General features: G+C 40.3%; 1 protein-coding gene across 1 annotated transcript in view; it reads left to right on the forward strand.

Moving 5' to 3' along the window:
* Nucleotides 1-15000, forward strand: part of LOC144974015 (prolyl 4-hydroxylase subunit alpha-1-like) — a 29288-nt gene that overhangs the window by 2958 nt on the left and 11330 nt on the right. The window contains exon 5 of the mRNA XM_078916905.1: nucleotides 7950-8009. Coding sequence (XP_078773031.1) covers nucleotides 7950-8009 — 60 coding nt within the window. The remainder of the gene's footprint in view (nucleotides 1-7949; nucleotides 8010-15000) is intronic.

A 15000-nucleotide genomic window follows, 5' to 3' on the forward strand; every position in this document is an offset into this window, starting at 1 on the left:
AATGTATTATCTACCACATCCAGTCAATACACAACGGGACTTTCTTCTCAGTGTTATGGCTCGGACCACTTGAATGAATGGGAGCAATCTATATTCATGTTTTCGTCCAACCAGGTCATCAAACACATGATTTGTTACTGTCCACCGATTGGATATTTCTTAACAAATGTAAACATACTGCTTTGTTTACAAATGTTAAAAACATACTCATGTGTCAAGCTGAATCAAATGACCAATCTTGATGTTAGATATTCAAAAAGATGTGAACACGTTTCACTAAGTGGGTCATTTTGAGCACATATTGCAATGTGACCTTTGACCTCGGGCACATGGAAAGTTAATATAGATCAAGCCCATTTTGTTTGATTTTGTGAGTTTTGTTTACGCGTAGAAACCAACGATCTCCTCAAAAATAGTGTTTACACGTGTGTTGTCCTCTAAATAGTGCTTATTGAGTTGGGACGACGACTACATATATGCAGGTCTGACATCCGAACCCACTTATGGGCCAAGTTACACATTGTTGTAATGGACAATTTTTTGTGTCAATTTTTGTTATTTCCACGACAACAATGAGCCCATAAGGAATTGCGTTATCAGACATGCAAATAACTGCACGTCGAGTTTAGCACAACTAAGGAATGGAGTCCGTGATAAACGCATTCACCTAATAGAAGGAACGAAATTGAGGTCACTCAGCTCTTTTGTGATTGTTTTCCAACAGCCAGTTTGATTCTTATAGTCCGTTCCACGAGCCGTGCGCACGTTTTGACGTGAATATCTTCACAACCTTCTGATGGATTTTATTGAAAATTGGCTCGAACACCAGAATTGTTAGTGACATTAAGCCGAGTTTTTTTTTTTTTTCGCCGGTTACAGTACCATACTTTGGGATTTTTCTTCTTTACGGTATATAAAAAACGAAGGGTCTGGGATTGGTGAACAAATAGATGGTTTACAATAACAGTATTACACACGGTGAATTATATTGAGATTACGATCACTGAACTTCCCACAGGCTTGACCAGGGGTTTGCTTTTCACGAGATTCATGTGCACTACTCACTAACATTGCTACCTAAGGTTCAAAGCTTGGAATAATAATAGTATTACATGGAAGGTAAGCGGCTTCGTTCGCGAGGTCGCAAAGTTGATGCCAGTGGGCGGAGCTTAGCCGCCATATTGAGAAGCCCAGGAAACGATTGTTTATCATAGAAACTATAGACTTGAGTGATGGAAATCATCTTGTGTTGCCGATTAAAATACTCACTTACTAAGGGAATTTAGTCATTGTGATGTTGTAAAATACCTTGCAAAGGCAATATTAATTAAATTAATTTCTTCGTTCAATTCTGAAGCCAAAGCACTATCACTACGCACGGTTCGATTTCCTTTGCTTGTTGGTTATGACGTGAATAAGGAAAAAGGGAGGAGTATGAGTAAACACTTGTAAAATATCAAGCAACCGCACAGAAAGTAATGGAAGTGCAAGCTCGAATTAAAGATATCGAAAAATAAAAAGTGGATCCGGTCGGAATCGAACCTGCGTGTCACGAGACGGCATATTTCGCTTGGCCAAGAAGAGAGAACAGCAAGTAGACCATTCGGTCATCCGCTACCAATCTTACTGGTCACAGTGGCTCAGTTGGTTAGAACGTTGGCTTCGTAACCAGGAGGTCTGGGGTTCGGTTCCCGGCCGCGTCATGCTCGTCAAAAGCAGAAAACCCCACATGAACCCAACCACAACCGAGCTATTTCGGTCAAGGACAAGGGCAGAAAGCAGACGTTACAAAAGATAAGGGGGTAAAAGTAGAAGAAAGCATACATCTCCTGTTAGAATGCAGGCGGCCCTCCCAACCACCCACCACTTTAAGCTGACTCTTACAGCACAAAGTTTCGGGGTAGGAATCACATTAAAAATCAGGCCACCACTACACGACCACAATTCTTAATCCTTTCACAGCTAGATTAGATTTCACGTCAAATATGAGTCGATCCTGTACAGTTTTCATCACAGATTAGTCTAAAGCGCGCTCGAGTCGCATCACATGGACTATCTCTAGGTGAAACTGCATAAGTCAGTCATGTATAGACAAAAGTACGTTTGGTTTTGGTTCGGTTCAACTCAAACCTAGCCATGAAAGGGTTAATGGTGACAACTTAAAATGTGGACGTACCACTGCAGCTATAGTGTAGTAGAGTAAGCTACACAATTGCTGCTGGGTGGACAGGGGGAACCGGATAAAAATTATGGCTGCAAAGGGACTCGAACCCGAGACCTTTAGCGTGACAGTCCAATGCTCTACCAACTGAACTAACGGGACCCCCGCTACTAGAGCTATGAATTACCATAATTCATCAAAAATTAAGTCACAAAATGCTATTTACATTTTATATTTGTGTAAAGTGACAAAAAAAAGACATTATTACACAAAATATCATGGTCACACAAAAGGTTCATTGTTTGATCATAATTCAATAAGATTTCAAAATAAAAAAAAAATCCCAGCAATTTCATTACTAGTTCATCATTAATAGTTATTACAGAAGTCTGTTATGGCGAGACTGGATTTTACGTCATTCATCATTCAATCCTCTACAGTTCAGAAATTAGCCCCTGTGATGCGACTCGAGCCCTCCGAGTGCTCGAGGTGAAAGCTGTAGCGGATGGAATGTTTGACGTGAAATTCAGCCTAGCCAGGAAAGGGTTTTACACAAACATATTTGCCTCTTTAAAAAAATCACACAAGTTAATAATGACATTGTTACTGCCCTGTAAATAAAATAAATTTGTTAAGAACTTGACGGCTTTAACACATTAGCTTCTTTTTCAATTGTTCAGTGTACAGTTTACCAGCATAGAAATACCTGACCTGAATATATTTCTCAGCTATTGCTTTTAGTAGAAGAATCAAATGATTCTCAATCCCCTCATGATCAAACATATGGGAATGAAATAATGTAGAAAAAACGGGTTTATTGACGAAAGACTTCATGATGCTTTGCAAAAGCTTATGGCAATCATATCGATTGAAATGAAAATGATCTTGACCTACAGTTGCAACATATTTTCTGAAATGCTTTTCAGAAATTAAACAGACATCAATAACACCCTTAGAAGGAATTTGCAACCCCCCTTTGTTTTTAAGAGCAATCAAAGAATGTATGTCAGATAGCTCATTTTCAACTAATGCATTTGAACAATGTTCACAAAGAATTCTTTGTTTCAATTTAAATGCAACAAATCCAGCAATGTAGACGACAATTTTATTTGAACAAGTGGACAACTGATCATAGTTTACATCAAAATCAAATGAACTACTGCTACTGATATCACTACTTTCACACACCTCTTCAGACAAGACTCGGTTTGTTGATAAAGATGCATTGATTCGAATCCCAGAAGGTACATCACGGCTTAAATTCTCTCGGCTGGAAACACCTAGAATGGGTACGGATTCCAGAGGCAAACAGTTCCCTCTTTTCACTTCTTCAATTTCATTGTACGTGAGGAGTTGCTTGTATGCTTTTGAGACCTGTCTAGCTGTTGGATTGTTATTGCAGCCTCCCATACGTCTTACCTTACCAAAAAAAAGTTCAATGTGATCTTGACTAAACTTGTAGGTCAATAAAAATTTCATACATGAATCTTCAGACATTACCAAACGTCTGTAAATTGAAATAACACTATCAATACAAACAAGAAAACCAAGAAAGCCAGTCTTTCTTCTACTGGAAACAAGAGACATACCATTAACAGATAATGTCATGGACAAAATATAATTTTTAACTTCTGAGAGAAATTTTTCAGTTGCTTCAAAATTACATTTACTCAATGGGGATTTCCATCCAAATGCCTTCATATTTCTAGAATTAAGGATATCAAACAAACAATTAAACATTTTCAAAAACTTAATAGTTGCCTCACATCCTTCAAAACCAGGGATATTTTCTTTAAGACAAAATTCGAGAGAAGAAGAAACTGAATCACTAAGAGTTTGAGCAGCTAATTTTACATTCATTTTTTTCTTAAACCATTGCACATGACTTGCTTGTAATTTATTACCCAGGTGCAATCCTTCTCTTTCTTGTAACTTATGTAATATTTCAATATAGTCCCATTTGATAAAATCATTACCTACACAAAAAGACTTTTTTTCTGCAAAAGTATTCCTTACCAATTTCAACATATGACAGGCATCAAGAAAAACATAAATAGGCGAATCAGTAACAGGATGAGAAAAGTATGGCTTTATTTTATCACTATCTACAATTACACCAAGAGACTTCAACATAGACATATTTGATGGACAACCGTCATGTGTGATTGACACTATCTCAACACCTACTTCATGCAGTTTTTTAATACATGAATTCAATAAATTTTTTCTTTCCACCCCATTCAAACCATCTAATAAAAAATACCCAACAGGCAATTTCCAACTGCTATTTAAGCATACTATCACAAAAGTTAGAGCTTCCTTTGCTACGGGAAGATTATCATCATCAATTCCTGGACCAACATCCACATAGCCATGATACTTGCTGCCATCCCATTCCACATGTTGCCTAATAGACATTTCATCCATGACAAGATTACATAGAAAAGGTTTTGCAACCTTTGACAGTTGTACAATATTGGAAAGAAAAGTAAAAGCTGATTTAGTAAAACCAGGTGACCCATCCACAGTTTTATACCACTTAGAAATAGTTTTTGGATGAGGAAGACAAGTATCAAAAGCTTTTCTTACATATCGATAAGCTTTAGGGGAGTAAAAATGCAATGTCATAGCAAAACTTCTAATTTCTGGAGAATACTTTACAGGTACAGACATATTTTCCATCTTCGCTAATTTCCGTTTCAATAAATCGCCAACCCCACCCCCACATCTTTCTAAAATATCTACACTAGAGTCACTAATCATCTTTTTGTTTCTAAGCTCCATTACTATACTTTTTAAGTCTGCATTTTTTTTTAATTAAACGTCTTTTCGACTGCTGAAGCATTTTAATTTTCTTTCTGCATGATTCTAATTTATGACTTTTATCTTCTAGAGCTCTTTTAAAATTTTGTTTGGTTGGTGTATCAGCACTCGTAGAAGTAGAAGGGATAGCAAGATCATTTGGCAATGGAGCATTACAGTTGTCTGAATTAGAAATGGAAGGGGAGGCTCTCTTTGAGCTGGCGGTTTTCTAGCTTTGTCCCCCGAATTTTGATAGTAAGAAGGAAAAGACAAAAAGATAGTAGGTACTGCACCTTCTCTCAATCGAACAATATTGACAGAAGTTCTGTCAATGCATTTCTCCTCAAAGTGGACAGAACAGACAACAGTATATTTGGAGGGAATAAAATTTTCCCTTCTTATGGAATTTATCCACAGCTTTCTCCGCTCTTCATCCTTGGGGAATCTGAAAAAAAACAAAACAACAACACATTGTTGTCACTAATGTCTTAAAATAGCATTACAACATTATTGGTCACCTGGTAACATTCTTACTGTGACTGAGTGAGAAACATGGGTGTGCTATTCTGTGTGGTAGCAAACCATTTGTTCGAATAGCACTGTTGTTGATACAACCAAGTGTTAACCCTTTCACAGCTAGTCTGGACTTCACGTAAAATATCATTCGATCCTCTACAACTTTCACTGAGATATGAGTCCTGTGATTCGCCTCAAGCACTCGAGGCACATCACAGGGACAAATCTCTACGTCAAAACTGCAAAAGACAGTCATACATCGACAAAAGTAGGTTAGATTTCCGTTCGGTTGAAATGTAACCTAGCCGTGAAGGGTTAAAACAAGGCTATTTTATTTAATGCACACATAAGGTTGGGAAATGAGTTGGTACTTTTTCATATCAACAAGACCTTGTAGCTTAGCAAGTAATGTAAGCCTTTAGACGTATGATCATAAATGTTTTAGTTAGCAATAAAAGAAAAGTACTCACTTGTGAAAGGTGATTCCTGTACCCTTCTCCCTCTCAGAGCGATTGGTGCAGCCAAATGCGCAACAAGCAGGCATCTTTGGTTATTCCTGTAGAACACAATGAATAATTAATATGGTTCAAAAATATTTTCCAAGAATGAGTGATAGGTCAGTGTGATGAAAATGTACAACGAATTCTTTTAAACAGAAGATGAAATAAACGTTAGATAGTAAAATCCAACCAATCTTAAGCCTTTTACGGTTAGGTTGGATTTCAACCGAACCGAAATCTAACCTACATTTGTCGATAAATGACTGACTTTTGCAGTTTTCACCTAGAGATTAGTCCCCCATTTTGAAATTTGATGCACACATAGTCAGCAAATGAGTTAGTACTTTTCATCTCAACAAGACCTTCTTGTAGTCTTGTAGCTGAGCAAGTAATCCTTTGGACGTATGATCACAACAGTTAGCAAAAAAAGAAAAGTACTCACTGATGGACGGTGATTCCTGTAACACTATCCTTATCACTGCGATTGGTACAGCCATATCATCTTTGGTTAGTCCTTTCGAAGTGACTTTTCTCACCCCCCGGATGCTAGTCTTCATAATAGTACACCCCCGGATGCTAGTCTTCATAATAGTAGTCCACAATTGTTGTATGTTTAATCCAAAGGTTGTAATGCAGTAATTTGTTAAGTTTCTTGTCACAAGTTGCACAATTTTTTAAAAAATCAATCAAATCCAAATCGCAAAAAGCCGGCGACGTTTTTTTCGGTAATCCAATCGGCTGGGGGGGGGGGTGAGAATACAGGCAGCCTAGTCCTTTATTCCTGTAGAACAAAATATTTTCCAAGAATGAGTGATAGGTCAGTGTGATGAAAATGTACAACGAATTCTTTTAGAGAGAAGATGAAACATTACTATTAATGTTAGATAGTAAAATCCAACCAATCCTAACCGTCCAGCTTCAGCTAGAGCCAAGCCAAGGCCAAGGGTGACGAAACAGTCTCTGGTCATCGAGAGTCAAAGGCTTTCCGTCAGTAAAATAATGTCGATCTAAGACTAATAATAAACATCGCGTGTACCATATACATCCGATAACTAAAACAAATGAAAAAACGATTAGACTAGAATCTATACTTGTTTTAAGAAAATCAAAGTGGCTGAAAACTGAAAGTGAAAGTGAACGTGCCATGCCATAGCCACATCACATTCACAGGGAGAGATATCTGAATTCGACTCAACTTAGCTATCAAATAGTTTTATTTCATCGTTAAACATGATTTATCTGATAAAACGTATTTGCAAACATAATTATGAAACAAATTTAAGGTTGATACTTACTTGGAAGGAAAAACATCCACTGATCATCTTGATTCGGATGTCCACCGATGAGTGAATCACCGTAACTACGGCCGTAACGCAGGAATGTTTTGGTATTCCCAATATGGCGGAAGCGGCCAACGGTTGGCTTCAGTATTATGACGTCATCTTCCTTCCATCTATTTTTATTCCAAGGTTCAAAGTGACACACCAAAGTGTACACTTTGTACACACTTGACGTAAATGATTGTTACATGTTAATAGTTGAACTCCAGAGGCGAAGCTACCTGTTAAGATTTCTACTTTCATAAAAAGATAACTGATAACAATATGAATGGACATGATCTATATTCCCTATTTGCTCGAGGTCATTGGTCACATTGCAAAATGTGCTCAAAATGACCCACATAGTGAAAAGTGTTCACAGCTTTTTAAAATATCTAACATCACGATTGGTCATTTGATTCAGCTTGACACATGGGTATGTTTATAACATTCATAAACAAAGCAGCGTGTTTACATTTGTTTAGAAATATCCAACCGTTGGACAGCAACAAATCATGTGATTAATGACCTGGATTGGCTGACTGCAAACAAAAAATAGACCAAAAGAATTTGCTATCTCTTTGCTCTTTATTTTTAACATTTTTGTTTTCTATCATGTATCTTTCCTCTGCTTTTAACTTGAATTTTCAGGTTGCAAATTATGGAATTGGAGGACACTATGGCCCGCATTATGATCACGATACTGAGGTGGTAAGGTTACCTATTTATCTGTCAATTATTAAATATTGATCCCGAATGGAAAAACAGTTATCATGCAAGATCGCGGCATTGCGATTTAGTTTTTTGCTTCGTGCCCATAAGAAACTGAGATCTTACTCATCGAGCTTTTTTGAGCTTTTAAAAAAATATATCGCAATATCTACTTAACGTTCTCAAAGTGCTTTACAAAAGGTCCCTGACCATTAGCGACACGTAACATATAAAACAAGACATGAGGCCTTTAGAGGCGATATTACACAACGCTGTTAATGGCCACGTAGTCATTTTACACCTTAGTTTGGTAAGAGAATGGGAGTAAAGAGCCTTTTCCTAGGACTCTACTATGCGCGGAGCGAGGCACGAACGCATAACCTTCTGATCCAAAAGCGAATGTCGCACCAGTAGGCCACAGAGCTGTGCGTTGTGTGACCTTGAGGAAGACAACTCCCCCAAACGTACTTTCCGCCGCTGCGGCTGGTGCCTGGGTTTCCAGTATTTATTGCAATAGATCCTCAAAACAAGTTTTGTCTTTGAGATAATTGAAGGAGATGTTATAACTTTTCAATTAATGGAGGAGGTTAAGGGGGAGGAGTAATGATAGCCTTCTCTCCCTATAGTCCTGAGTTCATTCCCCATTACTATCCAACTCCCAAAGTCCTGGGTTCACTCACCCACGGTGTCCATATACGATGGTCCTGTGTTCACTCCCCAGTTTTGTCCACCTCTCATAGCCTGGTTCTCACTCCCCACTGGTGTCTACCTCCCATAGCCCTTGGTTCATTCCCCGCTGATGCCTACCTCCGAAAGTCCTGGGTTCACTCCTCAGTGGTGTCTTCCTCCTATAGTCGCGAGTTCACTTCCCACTGGTGTCCATATCTCATAGCCTGGGTCCACACCTAATCTGGATATTACAATATTATAATATATCGCACCAGGGCAAACGCTGCCTTAAACAAAGACGAAATTTTAAAAATAAAGAAGACGTTGTTTTCTTGTTGATGAAGATGATAAGGATATTTAATGAACGATGACCGATTGAAGAATACGATGTTGCAGGATAATATTTCCAGGACAACATGAACGGTAGACAAGCACGTAAAGCAGAAGTATACAGCAATATGTACAGCAGTAGCGTGTACAGCGTGTCGAATGTCTGATGCGTTTACTGTCGAAAATGTGACCAGGACAAACCGGTAAATTACACGATGGGCATAAACCCAAAACTAATAGAAAAAATGACACAGTTAAAACTGTATGATGATAAACGATTTTTGTAAAGACTATATCCCAGTCAAGGTTAGAACCTCCACGTATGAAAAGGGAAATGAAAATGAATGATGATTGATTCTGCTAATGCTCATAACGTCAAACCTGGGAAAATCTTAAGTTCACACTGAAAAAAATTTATAAATAACAATAACAATGACGACAGTTGGCAGAATTATAAATAACAGCAATGATAAAAATGAAATAACGTGTGACAAAAACATACAGATAGTGACAACTGAGCATCAAGCAATAATAATAAACAAGCATTAATAAATAATTCTGGACTAACCAGAACAATAACACTCTGGAGTCCATATCCATTGGTTCCGCATTTGCTGACCAGTTGTGTCCACCTTTCATAGCCCTGGGTTCATTCCCCGCTGGTGTCAACCTACGAAAGTCACGAATTTACTCCCCACTAGTGTCTACCTCACATTGTCGCAAGTTCACTTCCCATTGGTGTCCATCACTCATAGCCTGGGTTCACATCCCACTGGAGTTCATATTATCCATTAGATCCGCATTTACTTAATACTGGTGTCCACCTTTTATAGTCCCGGGTTCAATCTCCACTGGTGTCTACCTCGTATATTCCCGAATTCATTTCCCGTTGGTGTCCCTATCCAGTAGCCCCGGTTCACTCCCCAGTGGTGTCCATCTCTCATAGCCCCATGTTCACTCCCCACTGGTGTCCATCTCGCAATGCCTTGGGCACACTCCCCCAATGGTGTTCATTTCCCATAGTCCCAGGTTCACTCCCCACTAGTATCCACCTCTCATAGCCTCATGCTCATTCCCGATGGTTTTCCACTTCTCATTGTGCTGGGTCCACTCCCCAATGGTGTTCACCTCCAAAAGTCCTGGGTTCATTCCTTACTGGTGCCCACCTCCCAAAGTCCCGAGCTCATTCCCCACTGGTGCCCATATCACATGCCAAGGGTTCACTACTCACTAACATCCATATCGAGTAGTTCTGTGTTTACTCGCTAGTGGTGTCTACTTCTCATTGCCCCGGGTTCACTCCCCACTGGTGTCCACCTTCCAAAGTCCAGGGTTCACTTCCCACTGGTATCCACCTCCCAAAGTCCAGGGTTCACTTCCCACTAGTGTCCATATAACTTGGTTGTCCCAGGGTCACTCTCCAGTGGTGTACACCTCCCATTGCCTTGAGCTCATTCCTCAATGGTGGTCACTGTAATGTGGTATTTAAGGCGAAGGTTATTTTTTTTGTATTTAAGAAAATTTTATGTAATAATTCTCCTCACCACTAGAGCGTTTTACATAGGTTGTAAGCTCCTGCACTCACAGAATCGGCCTATTAATAAAAATCAAATTATATAGAGGTCTGCAAATCCTATGATTTCCCCGTTACATATTCATGAAAATATTAAAGAGCAATGGTGAGTGTCTCGCTATCGCTAAGTTGTAAAAGGATATAATAACCTTCACAAAACAATACGAATTGAATAAAACAAGTTCCAGTCCCACTTATAATTGACAATTAAAGTAAGTTGGATTAAAACTGTTTTAGATAGTAGGGTACGTATTTACATGTTTTTTTAATGTTTATTTTTCATCATGGGGCACGAACAAAAAAACACAATATTTTATTATTTTTGAGAGTCTTAACTTGTTGCAGCCGAGGTGTTCAGCCGAACTGGCCGTCTCTCATGTCTTGACTGTAGGGGTGTCGTTTGATGCAAAGGTGTGAGTTGGACAGCTCTTCCTGTGTCCATACGAGGCTAATAATATTTAATGAAATAGTCTAACACTTGAACGTTATAAGTATAGACTCATGGATATTTTAAGTAACATAATTGTAATGCTAACGCCCAGATAGCATGAAGTCAACAAATGATTGGTACTCTGGCCTCAAGAATTGGATTCAATAGTCCGATGTCACGTCGCTCAGCAACTGCGGCCATCGTGGTTCTAATCTAAGAAAATGGGTACTTTTCATTCTTTATACTGGCTAGAACCTTTCATATGTCTTGTGATCAGAATTTGCAAAAGTCAAAACATGATCAGATTTATAATGGGGTTTTTTCCTCTGGATACGCTTTTATGCCCGTCGGAGAAATATTTCATAAGGGGTCCGCCATTGTTCCGATAATTTAGATAGAGCCAGTTACTAAGTCATTACGAGGGAAGTGACGTTACGACTGTTGAAGCGTATCACCAGACTGCACTAGATAAACAAAAGTAGCTAAACCATGGTATTGGAAAGTATGATCAAATTACATGTAACCAAGTCATAATGAATGATATTATGCATATCAATATCATAGATATAGAGAGGTAAAAGCATGCAAAAAAAGGTGTTGGTGCAGTCTGTAGATCAGAAAGAAATTTAAGAAAATTAAATCAGTGTAACCCACTCACCCCTTATAATTGAATATCACACCACTGAACAGGATAAAAACACGTCCGTTATTGTCAGATATTTTTTCTTGTGGAAGAAAATGTATCGTTGTAAGGTGCATGTTTTATAATGCTCGTGCGTCCTGTTACATTCCCATATATGGGTCTTTGTTTTGAAGATAGTGTGGTAGGTGGTGGTGGGGGGGGGCGTGTCTTCCAGATATTCACACCTAATTTTTCTTTATCTGGCATGTGCTGAGTGTGAGCGACCAATGTAGATTGGGATTTTCGTTCTTCATGTAGGTGTTAGGTTTGCGTCCTTCGCTATAGGGAATGAGATTAGCGGAAGAGTAGCGTCCCTTGATTGGACATCACCGGCGGAAAAGTTATTAGAGAGGGAACGTCATGTTGGTTGTGCGCATGCGTCTCTCGTCCTCGCGTCCGGTGAAGGCGGCATGAGACACTTCACCGAAAGCGAGGACACGAGGGAGGCGCATGCGCAAAACCATTTTGACGTTCTCTCTGTAAGGTGACGTCCAATCAAGGGACGCTACTCTTCCGCTAATCTCATTCCCGATAGGAGTAATTGCGTATCAATGACTCATGGTCAGTCTTTAGGCCGCTAAATGATCATAGAGTCCCTCATGAGATCATTCACTGGAGTCCCTATCCAAGTCATGTTCATCCCACTGGTGTCCATTCCATGTAGTGTTCACTCCCATGGTGTCCATCCATGCGTATAGTCCGCATGCGTGCACTTCATCCGTCGTAGTACTCCATGGGTCACTCTATACGATCATTCCTGATTATACATTTGCGTGTCCACCTCTAATAGCCCCGAGCTCACTTCCCACTGGAGTCCGTATACAGTAGTTCTGTTTTCTCACTTGTGGTGTCCACCTCTGATAGCCCCGAGCTCACTTTCCACTAGTCCGTATACAGTAGTTCTGTTTAATCACTTGTGGTGTCCACCTCTTATAGCCCCGAGTTCACTTCCCACTGGAGTCCGTATACAGTAGTTCTGTTTACTCACTTGTGGTGTACACCTCTTATAGCCCCGAGCTCACTTCCCACTTGAGTCCGTATACAGCAGTTCTGTTTACTCACTTGTGGTGTCCACCTCTTAAAGCCCCGAGTTCACTTCCCACTGGAGTTCGTATACAGTAGTTCTGTTTACTCACTTGTGGTGTCCACCTCTTATAGCCCCGAGCTCACTTCCCACTGGAGTCCGTATACAACAGTTCTGTTTACTCACTCGTGGTGTCCACCTCTTATAGCCCCGAGCTCACTTCCCACTGGAGTCCGTATACAGTAGTTCTGTTTACTCACTTGTGGTGTCCACCTCTTATAGCCCCGAGTTCACTTCCCACTGGAGTCCGTATACAGTAGTTCTGTTTACTCACTTGTGGTGTCCACCTCTAATAGCCCCGAGCTCACTTCCCACTGGAGCCCGTATACAGTAGTTCTATTTACTCACTTGTGGTGTCCCCCTCTTATAGCCCCGAGCTCACTTCCCACTGGAGTCCGTATACAGTAGTTCTGTTTACTCACTTGTGGTGTCCACCTCTTATAGCCCCGAGCTCACTTCCCACTGGAGTCCGTATACAGTAGTTCTGTTTACTCACTTGTGGTGTCCACCTCTATAGCCCCGAGCTCACTTCCCACTGGAGCCGTATACAGTAGTTCTGTTTACTCACTTGTGGTGTCCACCTCTTATAGCCCCGAGCTCACTTCCCACTGGAGTCCGTATACAGTAGTTCTGTTTACTCACTTGTGGTGTCCACCTCTAATAGCCCCGGTTCACTCCCACTCTATTAGTGTTTCTACCACTTTTTGGTGTCCAGTTTATCCCCGACTTGCTTCCACTAGTCCGTATACAGTGTTCTGTTACTCACTTGGTGTCCACCTCTTATAGTCCAGAGCTCACTTCCCACTGGAGTCCGTATACAGTAGTTCTGTTTACTCACTTGATGTCCACCTCTAATAGCCCCGGGTTCACTCCCACATTGGTTTCTACCTCATAATTTTGGTAGTACCAAGTTTATTCCCCCGCTTGCGTCCATATCCTGTGGTACTGTGTTCACTTCTCAATGGTGTCCACCCTATAGTCCCAGGTGATTGCCATGATGTCCTCTCCCATAGTTCTGTTTACTCCACTTGGATTCCACTCAAATGAGTCCGGTTCACTCTTGGTCCATATTTATATTTCTACCTCATAATTTTGGTAGTACCAAGTTTATTCCCCCGCTTGCGTCCATATCCTGTGGTACTGTGTTCACTTCCCAATGGTGGCGCCTCCCATAGTCCCAGGTTGATTTGCCATTGATGTCCCCCTCCCATAGTCTTAGGTTCACTCCCCACTGGTATCCATCTCAAAAAGTGGGTACATTCATCTCTTGTGTCCATATTCTATAGTCCCCGGGTAATTTCCCACTTGTTTCTACAACTTAAAGCATCCAGTTCATTCCTCATCGGTGCCACCACCCTATAGCCCCAGGTTTACTCTCCCACTGGTGTTCACATCTCAAAGTCCTGGTATACTCTCCTCCTGTTATAATATCTCTTGGTCCCTAGTGAGCGCGGTTATGTGCTCTTGTGGTATGTCACTCGCTTTCGGATCGGAATGTCCTGGGATCCAGCCTCGCTTAGTGCATAGTCATATCCTTAGAAAAGGATCTTTACTCACATTCTCTCACCGTACCCAGTTGTAAAATGAGTACCTCGCCGTTAACAACGGTGTCCTTGTCCGAAAAAAAAGTGTAATATTGCCTAACAGGTGTCATGTCTCGTTCTTTGTATTAAATGCTGCTGTTGGCTAGGTACCTCTTGTAAAGCGCTTTGAGCTCTAATCTTAAATTTTCTCTTTTTCAACGGCCTGAAGTGCTCACCAATCATAATCCCAGGGCCATTGAGAACATTCACTCTGATGTTGTAATTGTAGTGAAGCAACAAGAGGCCAACGCCTCTTTATCCTCTGATCAGTTACTGACCAACTATTGCATTACAGCAGTTGGAAACAGCACGGCGGTTATAGAGCTGTTTTCGAAAGAAAACCATTACTGTAAAAAAATTGCTGCGCTATTCTTTCACCTTGTTACAGTGAACAAATTGCCTTCCTTTTTATTATTCGATTTTATCATGGATAATGATATCGATATTTTATTCATTACCAAAACCTGGCTCAATGGAGAGAATGCTGGCTATTCATACGCCAGGGGGCGATCGAAGAAATGCTCGTCAAGGAAGCGGAATCGTGTTTATATATACAAAACTATCATCAACGTTACAAAAGTTGCAAACCACAATAGGGAATGAGATTAGCGGAAGAGTAGCGTCCCTTGATTGGACGTCA

The sequence above is a fragment of the Berghia stephanieae genome, chromosome 5 (assembly GCF_034508935.2).
Source record: "Berghia stephanieae isolate SIO BIC M18660-M18661 chromosome 5, UCSD_Bste_1.3, whole genome shotgun sequence".
In the NCBI taxonomy this organism is placed as follows: domain Eukaryota; kingdom Metazoa; phylum Mollusca; class Gastropoda; order Nudibranchia; family Aeolidiidae; genus Berghia; species Berghia stephanieae.